At 37.9% G+C, this 19,525-nt stretch overlaps 1 protein-coding gene across 9 annotated transcripts in view; it reads left to right on the plus strand.

Moving 5' to 3' along the window:
* Positions 1–7,471: 7,471 nt before the first annotated feature.
* Positions 7,472–19,525, plus strand: part of LOC143346633 (CUGBP Elav-like family member 1-A) — a 504,287-nt gene continuing 492,233 nt past the window's right edge. For all 9 annotated transcript variants that reach the window (XR_013080457.1, XM_076774913.1, XM_076774919.1 and 6 more), the window contains exon 1: positions 7,472–7,893. Coding sequence is in view for 5 of the 9 variants with exons in the window: in XM_076774913.1 (XP_076631028.1) it covers positions 7,883–7,893 (11 nt within the window). In the remaining 4 variants the exon portion in view is untranslated. The remainder of the gene's footprint in view (positions 7,894–19,525) is intronic.

Genomic DNA, 19,525 nt, shown 5'->3' on the forward strand with positions numbered 1-19,525 from the left:
ATTGTTTAATACGTTCGGTGATATCCGAATGTCTCGAGGGGTTGAAATCTTTTAAAGCGACCGAAACGTTCCCCAATCTTTTCCAACATTTTCCAGAGTGAACAGAGACTTTATATTTCAATAATGTAAATTATCTATCCGTGTTCATTGATTGCTTGCGATGGAAAAACAGATTATTATCCTATTGTATCGCTTCGATTCGTAAATAGTTTCTTCATTTATTCAGTTGACTCGTTGATAGGAGTCGGTAAACATGTGATAGCCAATAATATCAATTCACAGAATATGGTGCTTGAAGCGTGATCAATAATGGTGAATTGCTATTCTAATATGGAGATGGTTGATATGTATTTTATGTATGACTGTGCTAATAGAAACGCTTTGTATCGTTTATGCGATTAAATATCCAAGACATATAATACTATTCTACAAATTTCCAAAAATCTTTCACAAACATCTAGTTATTTGTTGGTATTTATTAAGTCTATATTACTCAGGCCAAAAATTCGTTTTTATTTTGGATGGTTTAAATTACGTGGACGTCACACATAATTTAGCATGGATACAAACCCCTGATTACTCCCGATTATCCAACAATAGCGATGTTTTGTCAATGGGTTCATGCAAAATGTACTGAAAATCTGGTCTTTGTGGCTGACATTTAATTTACTAATAAATCTGGATTTACCAAAGATGGCATTGTGAATGTTCATTAGACCTTTGTACGAACAAATGGAAAGCTCGATGCCTATTATTGTATCGGAACATCAACATCGATTTTCTCTGAATGCCTGCATGGCTGTTTTAGGCGACTGGTTGATAGAATCATCTATTCCTCCGAACATACTAACAGATATATGCTATTTCCCAATGCAGTATTTTCCAAAGTCGAGATAATGTGGTGTCGTACAATCCAAGAAGGGCACAAAAGAAAATGAGAAAAATGAGAAAAAATAACCACATCAATCATCGAAGTTTAACGACTGCATAAATATATTACGTGTCTCGCCCTTAGATGAGTTTTCCAATGAAATTTTCAATGATTAATGTTATTTCCGGTATCGAAGCTTCGATTTAAAAATATCTAAAAATTTGATGATGTTTTTACGCTCCGTATTTAAATTTTGGCCTCGAGTTACTGTTTCCATATATAATGGAAACGATTTTCCTCGCATCTTTATCTCACAGAATCGATAGTTTGGACACTAATTAATGTGGCGTTGATCTTGAGACACTCTGCGTGTTTTTATAGAGGCCTACAATGGCCTCCGTGTCGAGAGATCTTTCCTTTCAGGGGGTTCCAAGCAAAGGAGGCGCGCCATTGTTGTGTTACAATGTCTTTTTACATATGAAATAAGTATCTACATGTGTCACATTTTGCTGTGATCGTACCAACAACGCATAATTCACGACGTCATCGTTTTTACGTCGTCGGTTGAGGATCTTTACTATCGTTCGCGCGACAGCCATTTAGCGTATACATGTAAATACATTCGCAAGCAATATATTAATATTTCATCGTGTAACAGAATATTCTTGCATAAGTCCAAGTAGGATTGATTATCCCTTTCTTGTATGAAATTTCACCGTCGATATCGACATATATTCATATATTCGATACATACATATATTCATTAGAATATAAAATAATGCAAGTGGCTATCTTATAATTCAGGATTTTATCTACAGCATTCTCGTGTTCTTGAATTATAATTTCAAATAACTATGTGATATATAAACTTATATGCGGTTTGAACAAACTATATGGTTTTTTTATTTGGGAAAAAATTAATTTCAAACACAGTGTAGCGTTTTATAGTATTGTTTTAGCATTTTATATTAAGTTTCACGAGTTTATTTTAATATATTTGAGTGATTGGATGTTAGTACTATGACGACACTTCCCATGTTCGCCAGCAGAGGGCTGCGCTCTCTCGCAAGCGCTCGACCAACCACCTATTTCTACATACACACTCCTCGACTGTTATAGATTCGCAGAACGTAAAGGAATCAGTAGCCACCGATCGCTCATTTATTTCCAACGTCGGTGTATTACATTTGGCACGGTTTAATAGTTGGGCTGCCCGGTGAATGCATACAAAGAGCATGGGTTGCCGACGTCCATATCCCCCCCCCCCCCCCCACGTATATCATTTATATCTCGGTTCCTCGTATCGCTTTAACGAACCTGTCCGCGGTGAAATAATTTTGAGCCGTTCCTCTTGTAAACGGGGGTTTCGCATTTCCTTCCGAGTGGAAACGATTTGACAGCACGCCGTGAAAATCTAGCATCGATGCCCGCCGCGGTGTAATAGATTATCGATACGGCGCGTCATTATTTACGAGCACGATCGGCCCCCCGATATTATTATTCGTAATTGTATTTACGAGTGGTAATAATAAGTCATAGATGGACTGCAACTGCCAGTAATTAGAGTGCAACCAATTCCAGGACGCTCGATCGCAACAAATTTTCCGCGCCCGCGCCGTCCGCTAATTACTTTCGTAGACGTCGTTACGTGGAAAATAATTGGGACGATCAAGATTGGGCGGATACGGACCTCGAAATTCGGGATAGTCCGATCGATCGTCCTGGGGTATGGAATTTCACGCACGCAAGTTCCTTTGTACGTGGATCTTCCGACATGTACCGAGCAATCGATACAATTACAGTTATCAAGGGCCAATTATCGTTATCATTTAAAGCATTGACTCGCGAGTACGCGTTACGTCCGTTGAATTTTTTCTTTCGTCGTTGCTTCGTACCGGTACGCACCGGTCTCGAAAATTATAAATAAAAAGCGTGTATCGTTGCTTTCGCAAGCTCTCGTGGTTTTGTGACTTTTTAAAAAACTATTGGTCGAATCGCTCGCCTTTGTGTCGTCGAACTTCGTTAATACGTTTTAATTTTTGGGTACGGGACACGGTAATGGTCTTGGAAACATTTTTTCTGAATTATTGAATTTGTGAACAGAAATAGAGATTGCAATAATTTTTAATTAAAAATATTGAATGAGAAGAAACCCTATACTTTATATTACCAGAGTCGATTGTTCAGGTAAGAACAATTGGAACTTTTACCCTATTATAGTCTGAAGACATTGCTCCATCGAATTATTATTAATACTTATTTTCTGCATTGTAACATTTATTATTGAATATAAAATTTAAAAATGTAAACGTACTGTGCATCAGGATTCCATGGAATTGTAACAAAAAATTAAAGAAATTTTATAGTGACGATGTTTGATTGGGTTTGTTGGAAAATTAGATGGGATGTGTCAAATAACAGAATTGAGATTTTTAACAGAATTCAATGTTTGAAATATTGTTTAAGTTGTAGTACAAAGTTTGGCACAAGCTTGTGGATTGACCTAATGTTTGTATCGTCCAAGTTCGATGTATCTCACGTTTTTTATCAAGTAAATGGAATTCGATGAACATGTTTGACAAAAGCAGTTTTTCCATTCGGTTAGGAATCGTTATTTATCGAACTGTATGGATTACAGTAAAACTATTGGAAACGTGTTAGAGGCGTGATACGTGTAAGTCCGTTTTGTCCGACGGACAACGCCGCCTAGTAACGGCATTGTCGCTTGAAAATTGCACCAAAGGCGATGCCGGTAGGAACCAGGCATCCAGGAGCACGGATGCATTAAACTAGCGAACTTGCGACAGTCGTGACAAATGGCTCTCGAGGCCATTCGCGTGAGTATACTAACATCATAATGAAACTCATTCTACCGAAACCGTCGCGCTGCATAATTAGAGTTCTTTGTAGCATCACGTCGCGCAATCATTCTTAAACTATCGCGAACTATTTGCGGTGATTCGCAGCAGCTCGCCGATGAAGAAGCGAAACGCGTCGGAATGTATTGGAACGTTTCAGTAATTCACAATTAGTAATAGTCGAATGTAACCAGGTCACACGTGACTGATAACGTCAACACGAAGCCTATTTACACTTTTCCAGATGTGAGGAACACATGCCTAACTCGCGACACGCGAACCATTATGTCTTATTATACAACATATCGCGAGGCAAGGAATTGAGTTAAATGTTATTTTTGCGTTTGCTTCATTGTTTTTGAAATGATTTTGAACTGATTTCTAGGACTATTCTTTCGCTATAAAAATTTCTCAAAAAATTAATGGTACTATTATTCGTATTTTTTTATAAAAATGTATTATATTTCTATTTCATCTTAAGTATGTAAGAGTTTATTTTTATGTCTATTTTCGTACTTTGAAGACTTTGCTTAAAGAGACAGAGAAGCTATCTAGAATGTCATTCAAAGCAGCGCATTCTGCTATAAATACAAAGGCATTATGATTAATGCTTCTTTTTACGTGGATGTCTTAAACTAATTCAACAGACTTATTAACCGAGATTTAACCAGTATCTGGACAAATTGTATATGCATCTTTTTAAAACTTTCATCAAGTTCCATACTGATAGAGACGGGAGTTATTGTTATTTAATATAATACAGTTATATTATAATAATATTCCTACACGCTGTGCGTCTGACTTTGGTCGAAATAAATCTGTCAATCTAAAAAGGTACATTGAATTATTCGCTTGAATTCAATATCCCGCGCCTTAAATTCAAAATTCATCGATACAAATACGCATAAGCTCGCCATAAATTTCAATTTATACATATCCACAATGTCAAAATATTTTATGATGAAAATTGTTGGAAATAACGAGCAGGTATGTGCCGATTTTCCCTACGCCATTTATCGTGGCATCAACGATTTATGCAAATAAATGTTATGTAAATGAATGCAATTGATATTAATTCAATTTAATTATTAGAGTACACAGTGGTGATATTTCAATATTAATAAAATTACTAAATGAAACAACCTGGGATCAAAAGACACGACACATTACATGGACACGTTCAGCGGAGCCAGGTAACAGCGCAGTCTATGCATGAAATGTGTGACTATCGAAGTGTTAACTGTATTTGCGAGTAATTAGTGATCCTAGTCGCGACAATTATAATTAAATGGAACGGTTTGATACGGCAATATCAATTTCAAATGTAAATGTATCGACGGTATCGAATCACGTCTCAGTTCCATTACTAGTTAATCTTCTGCGGTGAGTGCGTGTTGAACGATAGATACTCCAGTGGTCTATCGTGAATCTAAAGTGTTGTACTGCTGAGTACGCGGCCACCTATTAAAATTATATTACTGTCGCCGTTACAAATATCGTCTTCGTCGAATACTTCATGAAAAAATACAAGCAAAAAAGATAATAAGATAGATTAATGATATATGAACATGTAAATAAACATTTGCGAATATGTCATATTACGTATCTGATGTCTTCAAAGTATTGCAGTAGTCAAGTTTAAACTCTGATATATATTTGTTAGAAGCGTTATTTCTAATTATTCCAATATTTGATCAGTAAATTATCGTATACAAAAGCTGAACCTAACTGCTTTGAAAGCGCGAACTCAAAGAGCAGGACTGACGCTAGCTCGTTGTAGCGATCGCGAGACAATTATTCGCTTAATCTAACACGGGGAAGGTTTCGTGCATGTACCGAACTAGTTAACAATGTTGGTTATATTACGAGAATCCGAACGTGGATTATTACAAATTGCACAGAAGTCGTAGAAGCTTACTTTGTAGTCGTATTGATTAATTTTCATTCTAACGCGGCAAACCTTCACCCTTCTTGGCCAGGTAGAGTACTTGGTAATTATTCAGAATAGACTGCAACAAATTCGATGATTTTCAAATATGTTATAGAACTCGATATTCTAATCAAGTTTTTCTAATACATACAACCCCCGTTCGGCTTTAGTTTCCGAGATATTTGCAAATATTTGGTCGGTACTAGTTGAGTTATGACTATAGCAATGATTCTTAAAATGAGCCCCAGACATGATTTGTAAATTGAACATTTTTATTCTTTCCAATTTGTGGGATAGTTTAGTTTATGTCGGATATTTTATGGTCGAAGCAAAAGTCATATAAATACGTTCCAATAATAAAACTGTTCGAATTTTTTAATGTTTCCAACGATCACGATAAATCACTAGACATCTTAATTGAACAAAAGGTAATGTAAAATTTTCTTTAACTCTGTCTAATGATAGAATTTGGAACGAAATTGTAAAAATTGTATATGATCGGTCACGCTTGGTATGTGCCAGTTTAGTGTGGTTTGGAATCAATAAAGAATACAAGATCAGCGCTGAATTATTCAGAATCAGTTGTTATTGATTTGGGCGTATCGCTAGTAACATATTTGAAATTCTGCAACATTCAGTTTTGCAGAACCTTACGAAGACGTCAAAGAAATTTCCCAAAAGTTTCAAAAATAGTAAAAGTAAGAAAGATGAAGTGGAACTGATATTTAATTCGGAACAATGATGTATATTTAAATTTGTAATATTGATTTGATTAAAAATGCATTTAAACAGGTTATACCATGGTTTCAATTCGTTCAATACGTGTTCTTTTTTAGGATCCTTTTTATTTTAAAAATTCTCGCGATCTATTATACGCATCTATCACGAAATGTGATGAAAGAAGAACTATTTTACGTGTCATTATAAACGTATGCATTTTCAGTGTCGAAGTTTAGTATGTAAAACAAATTTAAATATACGGAAGTCACGATTTATTCACGTCGACGTTGTGACATTGAATTTCTTGCTTATCTTAAGTCTGTGTGATCTTCATATGTATGTACGCGCGCAGAACTTATTAATTAAAACGAGTTCCTGGCTATTATAAAGGTAAATTAAACCAATATAGTTCCATTGAATTTAAACAAAAACACTCTGGGAAATTGGTTATAATTAACTATGAAATATAAAATTTATATCGATCTGTCAACAGTTTATTATATATGTTCAATTTACGAATTACATTTGGGGCTTATTTCAAGAATCATTACTGTATTAGATTGCTATTTTTGAAATATTTTCAAGCGTTCCTACATACTTTTTTTTTACTGTTCACTTGGTAAGACAACCAGCTTATAGATAAGATATATATATATATAGATTCATTTCAAGCATCATTATTGAAGTTTTTACAAAGTTGTCCCCGTTCGTTGGGAGGAGATTTACGGTTCAACGTTCCGTTTCGAAGCGCAATTACCAAAAATCGTATCGAAAGGGGTTAGAATTGCAGGTCCCCGGTTGCGATCGACGTGTCCGACGGGGTCAGAAATCGTAATCGAACGGCGCGTTGCCGCGCGGGGCGCAACCCCAACGGCGTGTCACGTTGCGATAGCGAGTGGAAAGTGAACGACGCGGTACGTCGCGGCGCGACTCAGCAAGGCAGAAGAGACAGAGGAAACGAAACGAACGAGAAGCCAGAGGGGGTGGCGAGCGTCGGTGGCGCCTCCAAGTACCGTTGGTGGGGGATCGTGGCAGCAGGGGGCGGACAGACGCGTCGCGGCGAACCCGTCTCTCCTCAGTCGACGTCAAGCCGTCGCGACGCGTGCGTATTCTCTTTTGCCGGTTTCACGAAACTCATGAGACTCGCGTGTCCCTCGCAGCGTGACTCGTCGTCCGTGTTCGGCCACCTGTTCGCTCCAGGAAGTTGACCGGGAGCACCGCGAACAATCGGTACCCCCGGTCCGCGTGCATCGTTCCCATTGCACCCGGGTGCGATCGCGATTTTTCATTCAGTTCGCGCGTGACAATATCGCCGCGGGAACAGCACGCCTTGTACCCGCAGTTCCAGTGAATATGTTCGTCGTCGGCTAACTGAAACCAGTGCACGATCGGTGTATGTCTGTTACGAGGAAAATCATCCGAGTGTGAGGAGTCTGTGCCCCTCGTGGTAACGCCACTGAGGAAGTCTCTCGGTGATTATCAGTGCGAATACATCTTTGGATTATGACCGTTGGGTAGGTATTAAACCTGTAAACATATTACACGTTCGAGAGTCCGAGAGGTTGAAGTCGTTCGTGTTTGGATCGGTTTGTTGATCGTGAAGTGCGCGATGCCTCGGAGAGTGTTAGCGCGCTAGCGGAGCCAAAGTATCGTTTATTCGAGGAAAACGGTCAGATTCGCACGTTCCACATCGTGCAACGTTAACTAAAACGTTCGTATATATACACCAAGTGACATTCGTGCGACCCTCGAAACGCAAATCGAAGCTGGAGCAATAACTTGGATTAACGTTTGGGTAAACAACGGTTCGCTTTCCTTGACATTGGATTGGATAGAATATTCGAGGAACTTTCTGCCTTTCGAGGATCAGCTACGTTGACCGATCTTCGGTTAAGGATTCCTCGAGAGATCAATATTTCAACAGTTTTCGTTCGACGGTCGTGGAAGCGAAATGCTTTGGTTCCGACTCGAAGATATTCTCGTGGAAATTTAAACTGATCATCGGGCAACGAACGTCGAAGGTACCTCTTACGTTCAGATTACGTTACGATTACGGAGCAGATCCAGAATATCTTCGGGCAAGGAGCCGTGTCGAGTTTGCCACGGCGTGTACGCGGTCCTCGAACAAACGGTTTCGGTTTGCAGAAATTAACGCGAACCGATGTCGAGTCGTTGAATAAACAATAGGGGAACGGAAACCGTCCTCAGCGCCCGTAGCTACCCGAAGATGTCTAACGGCTGTGACCATTATATTACAATCCATCCGTGTAATACGCATTAATGATCACGGGTCTGAAACGCATAATGATCGCCGAGCAACTGTTTGCATTGACATCGACGTTGGCCTCCTCACCTTGACGTTGTTACGGACTTTCGCAATTTAACCCGCCAATGTGCCGCGTCGTGTGTCACATGTGCGCCGTAGTTTTATTGCTCCAGCTTTTCGATATCAATTCGTGCAACGTTAATTATCGATCTCCCCCCAACGTTTAATATCGACCAGCCGCGTCCGTAAACGACTCGAGCGACGCAGTTTAACGTATTACGTGATATTGGACCAGTTATCGGTATTATTAGATCGCGCGAGTACCGCTGATTCCGAACATTTCTGACAGAGACGTCGTTGGTAAGGTTTGTCAACGTTTTGCGTCGCGTCGAACTTCGTTGTCTCGTCGTTTTGTGTCATTTGGCAACACGCATGTCGGTCTCGTTAGCCTTGTTCTTCTTGCGCCATATCGATCGCGCGATATCGTTCATGCAAGATTTATAGGAAACGATCGTCTTCGGGCGTACAGGGTGTCCAGTTGAGAAACGGGTCACCTTAATATCCGGAGATATTTTAAGTACGACGGTACGTTCTTTTGTTCGAAGTTACGCGTATTATCTATCGAAGAGCTCTACTATTCGAAGGTTGTATTATACGAACATAACTTGTCCTTGTGGAATAACACTCACCCTATCGAGACGTTCTTCTAGTGGTTTGAACTAATTCCGATCGACAGAATTTCGTGTTCGCGTCTAATAATAGTATCCAAGTACGTCCCCGATGGATTACCTATCGAAACGGAACAAAAAATAATTCATAAATTTAAAAATAATACGCTAGAGCGACTCGTACAGTCTATCGTAAACTTCTTTTCGAAACCTTGGAATGAATTATTCTTTCATTCATATTCTTCTTTAATTGCCTCGTCACGACTCCGATCTTATGTCGTTGGTATGTGTGAAATATCAGTTCCAAGTTGAACGATAAAACTGATGTATGCATGCAACATGTGTTCAAACTGTACGACGGTTATGTACACTTGTAAGTTTTCTTTTCGGTTGTCTTGGTCGAACGTTTTCGACAATGTACAACGTGCAAACAGTTTTTACGTAAATTGTATTCTACGGTGACCCGAAAAAACCGAAACGTTCAAATTCTATTTGTTCTTCTCTTCGATGACAGTGAAATATCTTTAAAAGAAATTAAGGTGATGAGATATTTGCGAATGTAGGAAGATTGCAAAGTTTCGACCACGTCACACATTTCTAACTTTTTTAAAGAAATACTTAAGGAGGAAAATGAAAATTTAAATTTTATTTATTAAATAGAAATAGTTATCGTAGCTTATAATACTATAGACCACACATATTCGATCGATAATAAATTATAATTTGAATGTCATAAATATTGACACTGTATACTTTTAAAACTTATACAAGTTGGTGATTCCTTCTGACCAGAAAAGTGATTTCTTTCTTCGTTATATCTCCACAGTTGTTATTAATTAGTGTATTATTGCTTGCAATCCGCGGTTCAAGGCGAAACGCTAAACAGTAGATATTAATAAATACATTCGTCGTGAAATGTAAAATTCTTACTTTTTCCGATACGTATAGTAATTTAAACGATTATTAACGGTACCACGCATTTCGATTTTTGAAAACAGACTATTTTTCAATTTTCGACATTTTCAAGTATGAAACTTTTATTCGATTCAAACTCTTCCTCGTGTATAATATTATATTTTGGTAATCTCTAAGTTTCCAGCGAGTTTTTAAATAAAACTATAATGTAATAATGCAGTTCTACTTTGTAAAACGATTGTCTTTCACAAATCAACTATCCGTTCCAATATTATACGAGTTTTTTAATATTCATGAGAAGATGACCCAGAAATTGTTCTATATTCGTGAAGGTCTAATTCAAATCGATTTAATTCATTCGATTGGAAATTGCAGAAACAATCAAATTGTAAAAACTTACATAGATATTTTATACAGGATATTTATTGATATGTGCAATTAAACATCCCATAGACACATATTATTAGACTGCGAATGAAATAGGCGCTTTATAGAGGGTTGTCTAAACCCCTAAATATAATGATTCGTATCTTACTTTAAGTATTTCCTATATTTTTGCATATTAAATGCATTCTGCAGTTTTTTGAGAATTGGAATTTCCTATAAATGCATAGACATCCGCAGTCTACATACTATACATACTAAATTTGGCTGTAGGTTTTCTATAAATTAGGGAAAGAATATACATTACATATACGTTAAAGAAGATTTCAGAATTTAAGGAACGATCTAATTAGTCGAAAAATTACCCTTCAGAATCGAAACAGATTTCCGATTTCGATTTGCTTTCACCTGTCTGTTTTGTGCTGCGAGTGAACAACTAATTAATTTCGTTATACTCGTATGTTACGTCTATAAAGTACCAAATAACTTTGCAGTTATGTTACTTCTCAGCATCCAGTTCATAATTCATAGTTTCGAAATAAACACAAAGGTAGTTTCCAGATAACGTTCCTCTTTGACGAAACGTAAAATTTCTACCTCATTCACAATACATATAATATATGATTGACACGACACTTCACTGATCTAAAAAAAAAAATGAATTCTCAAGATCAGACGTGGAAGAAAATAAATCTAGGAGCGTCGAATTTTAACGAGGCTCTAAAAATAAGTTCTATGCCAAATCGTGGGTAGTTTGCGATCGTCTATAAACAATTTTCGGGGTTTAAAAGAAATATAGAAACTACTACAAACAATCGAGAGCAAAGATTTGTTGATTGGGTACGCGATGCGCGTGGAACGAAGAAACTAGAACGGTATCACGCCTATATAGTTGAATGAAGAGCCACTCGGTGAAAACGCGACTCTGTTCGTCTTTGTCCCAATCGGCACGTCCGTTGACGGGGCACGTGAGCCTCGTGCCAAAATCAGGGAACGAGAGAGACCCGAAGAAATCGGCATCGTGGAATCTATCGCGCGGCCAGGACGATGTAGTTCCCGGGTGTTCCCGATGGCGAGAAACGATACGGCAAAGTGGAACCGAATTGTCTTTCGCGGGAGCTTTCGACCGAGCACGGTCGGGTAACCCGGGGAGGCCAGAAAAGCTACGACGTGCTTTCGACGCCACCGGTCCTCGAAGACACGCCGTTTTTCCCTGCTTTGCAGTGCCGGGCACGAACTCGACGAGGTTTCTGTATTAGTGAAACAGCGCGAGAAACAAGCGCCTGGGCTGACTCTTGCAGCCCATTTCCTATATCTCCTTTCTTTCGAGTCCCTTCGCGTGCGAGCTTTCCTTTCGAGTTCGCCCGTGGCTCGTTATCGCGAAGCACCCGCTCTAAGTCATCGAATGGCCGAAACGTGGTCTCGTTGTTTTCGTTACATACGTATTGGCGAACTTCAATCCCGCAGCTTGTCCCTAATTAGAGCATTTCACAGCGCCCGAGCACTTTATTTAGACTAGGCAACGTCACCAAGGTCTTGTTTCATAATTCTTATCAGACGTCCGTTATTCAGTTGCCAATAACGATTGCGTACGTACATCCAGAATCGACCCGTGGAAGCGATCGAAGCGGCACGGACTTCGTAGATTACATTCGATCAGCAATATAAATCCTTCGACGTCGTTTAAGGAGAGATTCTTGCGTAACCTTTTTAATTTTTTTCGTGAAGAATTAAAAGTTCTGTTGTACTGGACTTTTAGGAACACGAAGAGAGACCCTTAAACTATATGAAAATATCTTATTAGTCCATTTTTTATTACCTTTTATTAAATATGGTGTACATAGAGATCAGAACCTAACTAACGAAAAATTTGTTTAAAGATGGTGAAATCTATTTTAAACAAAATTTTGTTTTCGGTATAAAAATTTTATATTTAACTACTATTTAATAGAAAATAATAAAAAAATTACAAGGTTACGTCTCGTATTTGGGAAAAGATAGGGCAAGCAGGAAAAAGCTGAACGATAACGTCTATCTTTCTACGATTTTATTTTCTTCTGCGTAAAAATGTACCGAGATACAATGTTTAAAAAAATCAATATTTTGTCGGATGTCTCGTACTCCAGATAAGTTGTACGTTCCGTGGAATATATTTTACGTATTGACTGTAAATATGTACTCGCGGTCAACAACAGTCGACCTCTCGAGAGCAGAAACTTTAATTGTCAACAAGATTCGCTCAGTTACTAGCAGTTTATCGCCGCGGCAAGTTAAAATTCGGTTTATCAAACGTGCGAGATATCTCACGAAATATTGATTTTTTTGAACATTATACCTTCTCAGGAATTGATACCAGTAAAAATATATACCGTTTAACTTTCTCCTTCAGAGTTTTTCTCTTATCAAATTCGAGGTATAAACCAATTGCGTGACTCATTGTGGTTTTCTTTCAAAGTAAAACTGAAAAGTTGTGTGTTTTACATTTTACTTTGTTAAAGAAGCGATTAAATCGGTTTTGTTGGAGTCGAATTTCTCAGGGACGACGAAATTGTAAAAACAACAAATATTAAACGAAACGTATTTTGATAGCGAATCAAATACTGCATTAATCATTGCTTCAACAGATGCGGTATTCCGTTGAAGAAAATGTAAATGCATGCATATACGTAATGTTATTCAATTTCTGTTTATTTATACTCGCGTCAATACACTTCGGTTCTGATAATAAGATCATCGTACAGTAAAGTAGCAAGGTTGAGTTGTACAAAATCGGTTACTCGTTCAAATCTGGCATCCATCCCAGGCTGTATCGAGACACTACACTACATGAATCCAAATCATATTACTTATGATGCAATAAAATTTACGACGCTCTTAGAGTTAAATATATTTTTTAACGATTGGAAGAAATACGGAAAATGATGTGTCATTCTTATTGAAAAGTTATGTTTCGTCACTCTTAATTGCAATTTGATTGTAGCAATCTGAAATACATCACTGCGATAAATATGAGAAACGTATCTCACGAATAAGAATTTGTTTATTTTCCGACTGAAGTATAACATTTAACACTGATACGACTAGATATAAACATTGTTGGCGATATGATTTAAATCTAGCGGAATCGTTTGGAAATAACATTTATGAATGAGGGGATATAGATTGATAATATCAATATATTATATACAGGGTGGGGCAGTAACTATTAGCACCTCAGATATCTTGGAAACTATAAATTTCACAGAAATATTTGCTAAAATAAATTGTACAGTACGAAGGGTGCTATTGGGTGGCGATAATAGTTTTTTTGCAGGTGGAGGTACTTCGGACATTTGAAGGTCACCTGCATTTTTTTAAATGGATCGGTATGTTTTTGCTTCCGTATTACGATAGAGGATCTTAAAACTAGTTCAACGACCTATTACACAAGGTCATTGAAGGTCATAGAAAGTAGAGAAAGGCGATAATACTTACGGTTTTGGTAGTAAATGAAACATGTTTATAGTAGATGTTCGAAATGATGACCATTACTGTCAATGCACCGTTGGATTCTTTTTACGATTGATTGACTTGCAAGTCTTACAGCGTCAGAACTTATTGATGCACAGGCTGCAATAATTCGCTGTTGCATATCGTGAGATGTAGTTGGTACTTCTTTGTACACTTTCTCTTTCAGTGTTCCCCACAGAAAGAAATCTAAAGGTGTTATGTCTGGTGAACGAGCTGGCCACGATATTGGACCGCCGCGTCCAATCTAACGATTTCGAAATTTTTCATCGAGTTCCCTTCGCGCAATCGATGAATAATGTGCTGGGCATCCATCATGTTGATACCACATGGTTTGTCGTGTAAATAAAAGTAACTCTTCTAGAAAAAGACCCAATGTATCCTTAATAAAATTAGCATATACGTTGCCATTCAAATTTCCATTGATAAAATAAGGTCCAATAATTTTATCACCTATGATACCGCACCATACATTCACAGACCATTGTTTTTGATGTTCAACCTATCGCAGCCAATGTGGATTTTCCGCTGCCCATAAATGCATGTTATGCAAATTAACATTCCCGTGATTTGTGAATGTTGCTTCATCAGTAAATAAGACGGTATTAAAAAAAAGCTCATTGTTTTGAATCTGACGTATAGCCCATCGACAAAACTCAACGCGATTCATGAAGTCGTTCCCATGCAATTCTTGGTGAAGACTAACGTGATACGGATGAAATTTGTGACGGTGCAAAATACGCAAAGTACGCTCCTCCTACTAATGCCAAATTCGCGTTCAATTTGTCGCGAACTAATATGAGAATTTCTAGACACACTAGCGAGCACACCGATTTCTATTTTTTTGTTAATTACTCGTTTCTGGCGTTCACTTTTACGAACACTTAAACTACCGGTTTGCCTAAGTTTATCATACACATTTTTAAATATTTGACGCGAAGGCTGAGACCGATGTGGATATCGTTCAGCATACAAGTTTTTCGCCCTTGCAGAATTTTGTTGGCATTCGCCATAAATAAGAAGCATATCAACCTGCTCTTCAACCGGATACATCGTGCCGGATTGACCGATTTATCGATACTAATCTTATGATGTTTATCTTAGTCTGCAAACTATTAAAGTGTCCTTCAAGCAGTGTTTATTCTCAGTGAAGTAAACGGTAAGCATTACGCATTCCTCTACTGTTGACAATACGTATGTTTCATTTACTACCAAAACCGTAAGTATTATCGCCTTTCTCTACTTTCTATGACCTTCAATGACCTTGTGTAATAGGTCGTTGAACTCGATTTAAGATCCTCTATCGTGATACGGAAGCAAAAACATACCGATCCATTTAAAAAAATGCATGTGACCTTCAAATGTCCGAAGTACCTCCACCTGCAAAAAAACTATTATCGCTACCCAATAGCGCCCTTCGTACTGTGCAATTTACTTTAGCAAACATTTCTGTGAAACTTATAGTTTCCAAGATATCTGAGGTGCTAATAGTTACTGCCCCACCCTGTATATATATTATATAGATAATTTTCATAATTTGTAGAGCACGTAATCACTCGTTATGGAGTATCGACAGATTTAATTTTACAGTGCATTTAACAAACACACTAACCATCAGTGTTTTTATCATTCATGCCGCTACATATTTATCAAGGCGAATTTAGAAAGGAATATTCTGCAACGTGTAAATAGTTCGCGATATACGTGTCATTTTTTACGATGACGATTATGCTGTCATTGAACTACAAGACTACAGTTGACATAAGAAAATAAGATTTATACAAACTAACTATTCTATACGAGACCGAACCTTATGTTGTCGAGAAGGATTTTCCTCTCGACAATTATGCAACACAAAAAATGTAATTATACTCTAATGATACGTCAGCGTCATCGTCATGATAATACATAACACCTAGAAAAACGTGTTTCTCGATTTGTATTTAATTCAAGGTTTTACAGTGATACTTAAATAACGAAATTTTTAAACCTGAGCCACCACAGCTGGAAAAATATCTATCTACTATTTTCGACTGCTCTACGAGTCTACGAAATTTCTTTCGAATCAGAGCCAGGCTGTCCGCGTCATTTCCTCATTAGTGCAATATTTAACACATTTTTAACTGGCCCAATTTATCATTTTCTGTTAATTTTACATCGTGGAGTCTGCATTTTACTCGGTAATATCTTGCTTAGCGTGGCTTTGAATTAAAAAACAAGGTTTGTTGAAATATTCCACAATAATTCAGCGCTTGATGAATGCGTGAATAAGCGATCCGAGCAAAAAAGAACAAAAATATGCGGCTACATCCAAAAAAAATTTCATTTGCATTTTTCATGAGCACCGTTTTATTTATGAAAAGAGCGATGCCACAGAAACATGTACAATCCTTTTCACGATATAACATGTCTCGATTGTGTGACACAGCCTATACAACAGATTACAGCATATGCATTACACTTTGATAAAATATATTACTCTATACCTACTCCCATAAATGATAAATCCTTTCTTTTCCCATATTTTAAAATAAATTATTCTAGAACTAATAATATTATGAACTCCAGCCATAGGAACATTAAAACTAATGAAAATAGTTTAGATAAAAACACAGTATTTGCGAAGGAAGTACCGAATATATCTTTTATCGAAATAAATTACGTACAAATTCACAAAAGCTTATAATGGCCATCTTCTCGCGCGATTGGTTTCTACTTCCGGATTAATCTATCGATGTTCTATAAAATTCATTGCCACGGTTTGGGTTAGGTTACGATTGCGTCGATGGTAATACTGTTCCGAGTTGTTTAATACTGTCGGGAGACGGTGTGTCGTAGAATAACGAAACAGCGTCGTCTTGCAGAAGTAATTCCAAATGTGCAAATACTCGTTCGAAGCAGCGCGTATCGGTATCGGATAGACGCCCATTCTGAAACCACGTGCGCAAACAATCGAGCGTAGAAACGTTTCTTGAATGCTTGGATGAAAACTAGAAGGCATGACCTATTTCGAACATTGAAAAACAGTCTCGCTTATTACGCGGCGAGTCTCTGTCCCGTTTATGTCAATATTAATTAAAATGTGCCTCCCGACTCTTTCTCCATCGATTCTATTCGCGGCTGTGTATATTTCCCATCCTTTTCACGTTTGAAGTCCCTTTCCCTACCGGCCATCCTGCTCGTGGCACCGTCTTTTTTTCTCGAACGTGCCACGAAGGCATATGAAAACGCTTTTCCGTGCGCACGTGCCTGCCAGCCGTTCGACATACGCCGATCGGAGCATTTACTCGCATACGTGGCCGCACGTTCGTCTCGAATTATGAATACGTTCGCCACTAGACGATGAAAAAGTTTTAGCGCCTCGGACGTACGTATTTCGATGCTGTTTTCGCTATTAAATGGCAAATAATATAAAGTTATCGTAGAATCTTTATCGTTCCAACCGATAAAAACGCAAAGTCTAACTAAATTAACTCTAAATTATAGTATCATGGAGAATCGTGAGAATCATTTGGAAAATCATGGATAATTTTTTAATCGAAACGTGCGTGGTCTCTGTCGTGGCTTTAAAAGATCCCTGGTCGATATAAAACAGGTGAACTCCGAGAAATCAAATATTTTCTGGCAATTTAACGCATGGGCGTAGGATCGGTGTATTTCCACAGCGTGTCAATGCATCAATCGTTCGAAAACAAATTCGTGATGTAACGCAACGAATGGACTAGAAATCATCAATAAATGTGGAGTGTGTGCAGTAGAGAGAGTGATAGAGAGAGAGGAGGGAAACTAACGGGTGTAAGAAAGGTAGAGAGAAGTAGCCGTGATTCATAGCCGACGAAAGAACAGCGTGTAAAGTACGATAACGCACGTAGGTACGTCTGGCTCGGTTCCAAGACGGGTCGCGATCAAATCGAAGGTTTACAAGAAACGCTGACCGGTCTATAATCAAACGCGTAACGCTGATATCCAATCGTACCGCGATTCGAATAAAAAAGATCGTTAAAGCGAGTCGTTACGTTCGTGGTATGCAGATGTAAACGCGTGTCGTATCGACTCCGCGGTAACATTATTTTGAGTTTCGCGCGGCCTCTATTTATACAGCAAAGGCGCACTTGAAAAAACAATAGCGCTATCTGAAAGCAAATTCTGAATACGAGCCAATAATGTGTATCGACGCGCCGTGTGTGCGAGCGCAATTGCATCGATACTAAAATTGGTCGCAAATATCGGCATTGAGAAAACGCTTTGTATTGGCTGTTTTATTGGAATGACCTTTGGTCGATCACGTTTCGAAGAGTTTGCGACGATGGTAGAGTAATTGGGTATTCTTACTCGGCGTGGAAAACCAGTGGGATTTATAGGATGGCCCACCAGAAACGGACCGAGCTTTTGCACTTTGGTCAGTTTTTTATTAGCGAGTCAATTTTTTTGATTATACTAAACATTCGAAATGTTCGTATTTACATTTACAACGTATCACGTTGTATTTATTTCGATCGATAAACGAAAATTGAAGATTTTCTAGAGGGATGCAACTCCATTTTTTACTCGTGATATAGTTTTCAAAAAAATCTGCATCATTTGGTGCAAGTTCCATGCAAATCCGATAATAAATGAACGACTTATTTGAAGTTGTAATTTTTTTATCGGATTAGCAACGAAAGAATTTTTCTTTGATACTATTTTGTTTTTTTATTTGTCGTGGTAATTCCGACCACCAAATATCTTGACAAAATTAGGATCGCATTTTAGCACGGGTACGTATACTATATCTAGTCAGAATTGTTTCTGTTATAACATTGGCCGTTGGAAATACCCGCGCAGCTGGTCAGAATTTCTCCATTTTCGCGTTTATTACAATTTTCATTGTGATAATTTCGACGACCCACGTGCCTCCTTTAAAGTTAACCGAACACTTTTCATTCGTAATATATTGTTCCTGCAGGTCCAATCCACATTTGTGGCAATTACAATGGCAGGGCTTTTTCAAAGGGTTACTAATTAAAAATTTAATTTCAATTTTTGTAAAGTGGTTCCAACAACCCCAAGCTACCGTAACGAGGATGTTTCAGTTGATGAATAATGTGGCAACAGAATAAAATGAAATTACAACAAAAGATTATTTTTGATACTTTATGATCCAAAGTAAGTCGTGCTTAGTCTCGTTTAAATATTACTTCGCAAAAATGTTATACGTTTTGCAAAGCAGACCAACAATAGGAAATTTCTATTGTTTCTGTTTTATTGTCGTGTGAAAGAAATGAATTTTTATATTCTAGTCTATAATACTCCCTTTAAAGCGGTACACGTCTCTCTGTCTCACATCATACTCCAATTAACCTATCAGTCATACGGATTTTCCTCGCGTCACGCAAATCGCGTGCTATTCTTAGCCCGTAATACTCT

The sequence above is a fragment of the Colletes latitarsis genome, chromosome 10 (genome assembly GCF_051014445.1).
Source record: "Colletes latitarsis isolate SP2378_abdomen chromosome 10, iyColLati1, whole genome shotgun sequence".
In the NCBI taxonomy this organism is placed as follows: domain Eukaryota; kingdom Metazoa; phylum Arthropoda; class Insecta; order Hymenoptera; family Colletidae; genus Colletes; species Colletes latitarsis.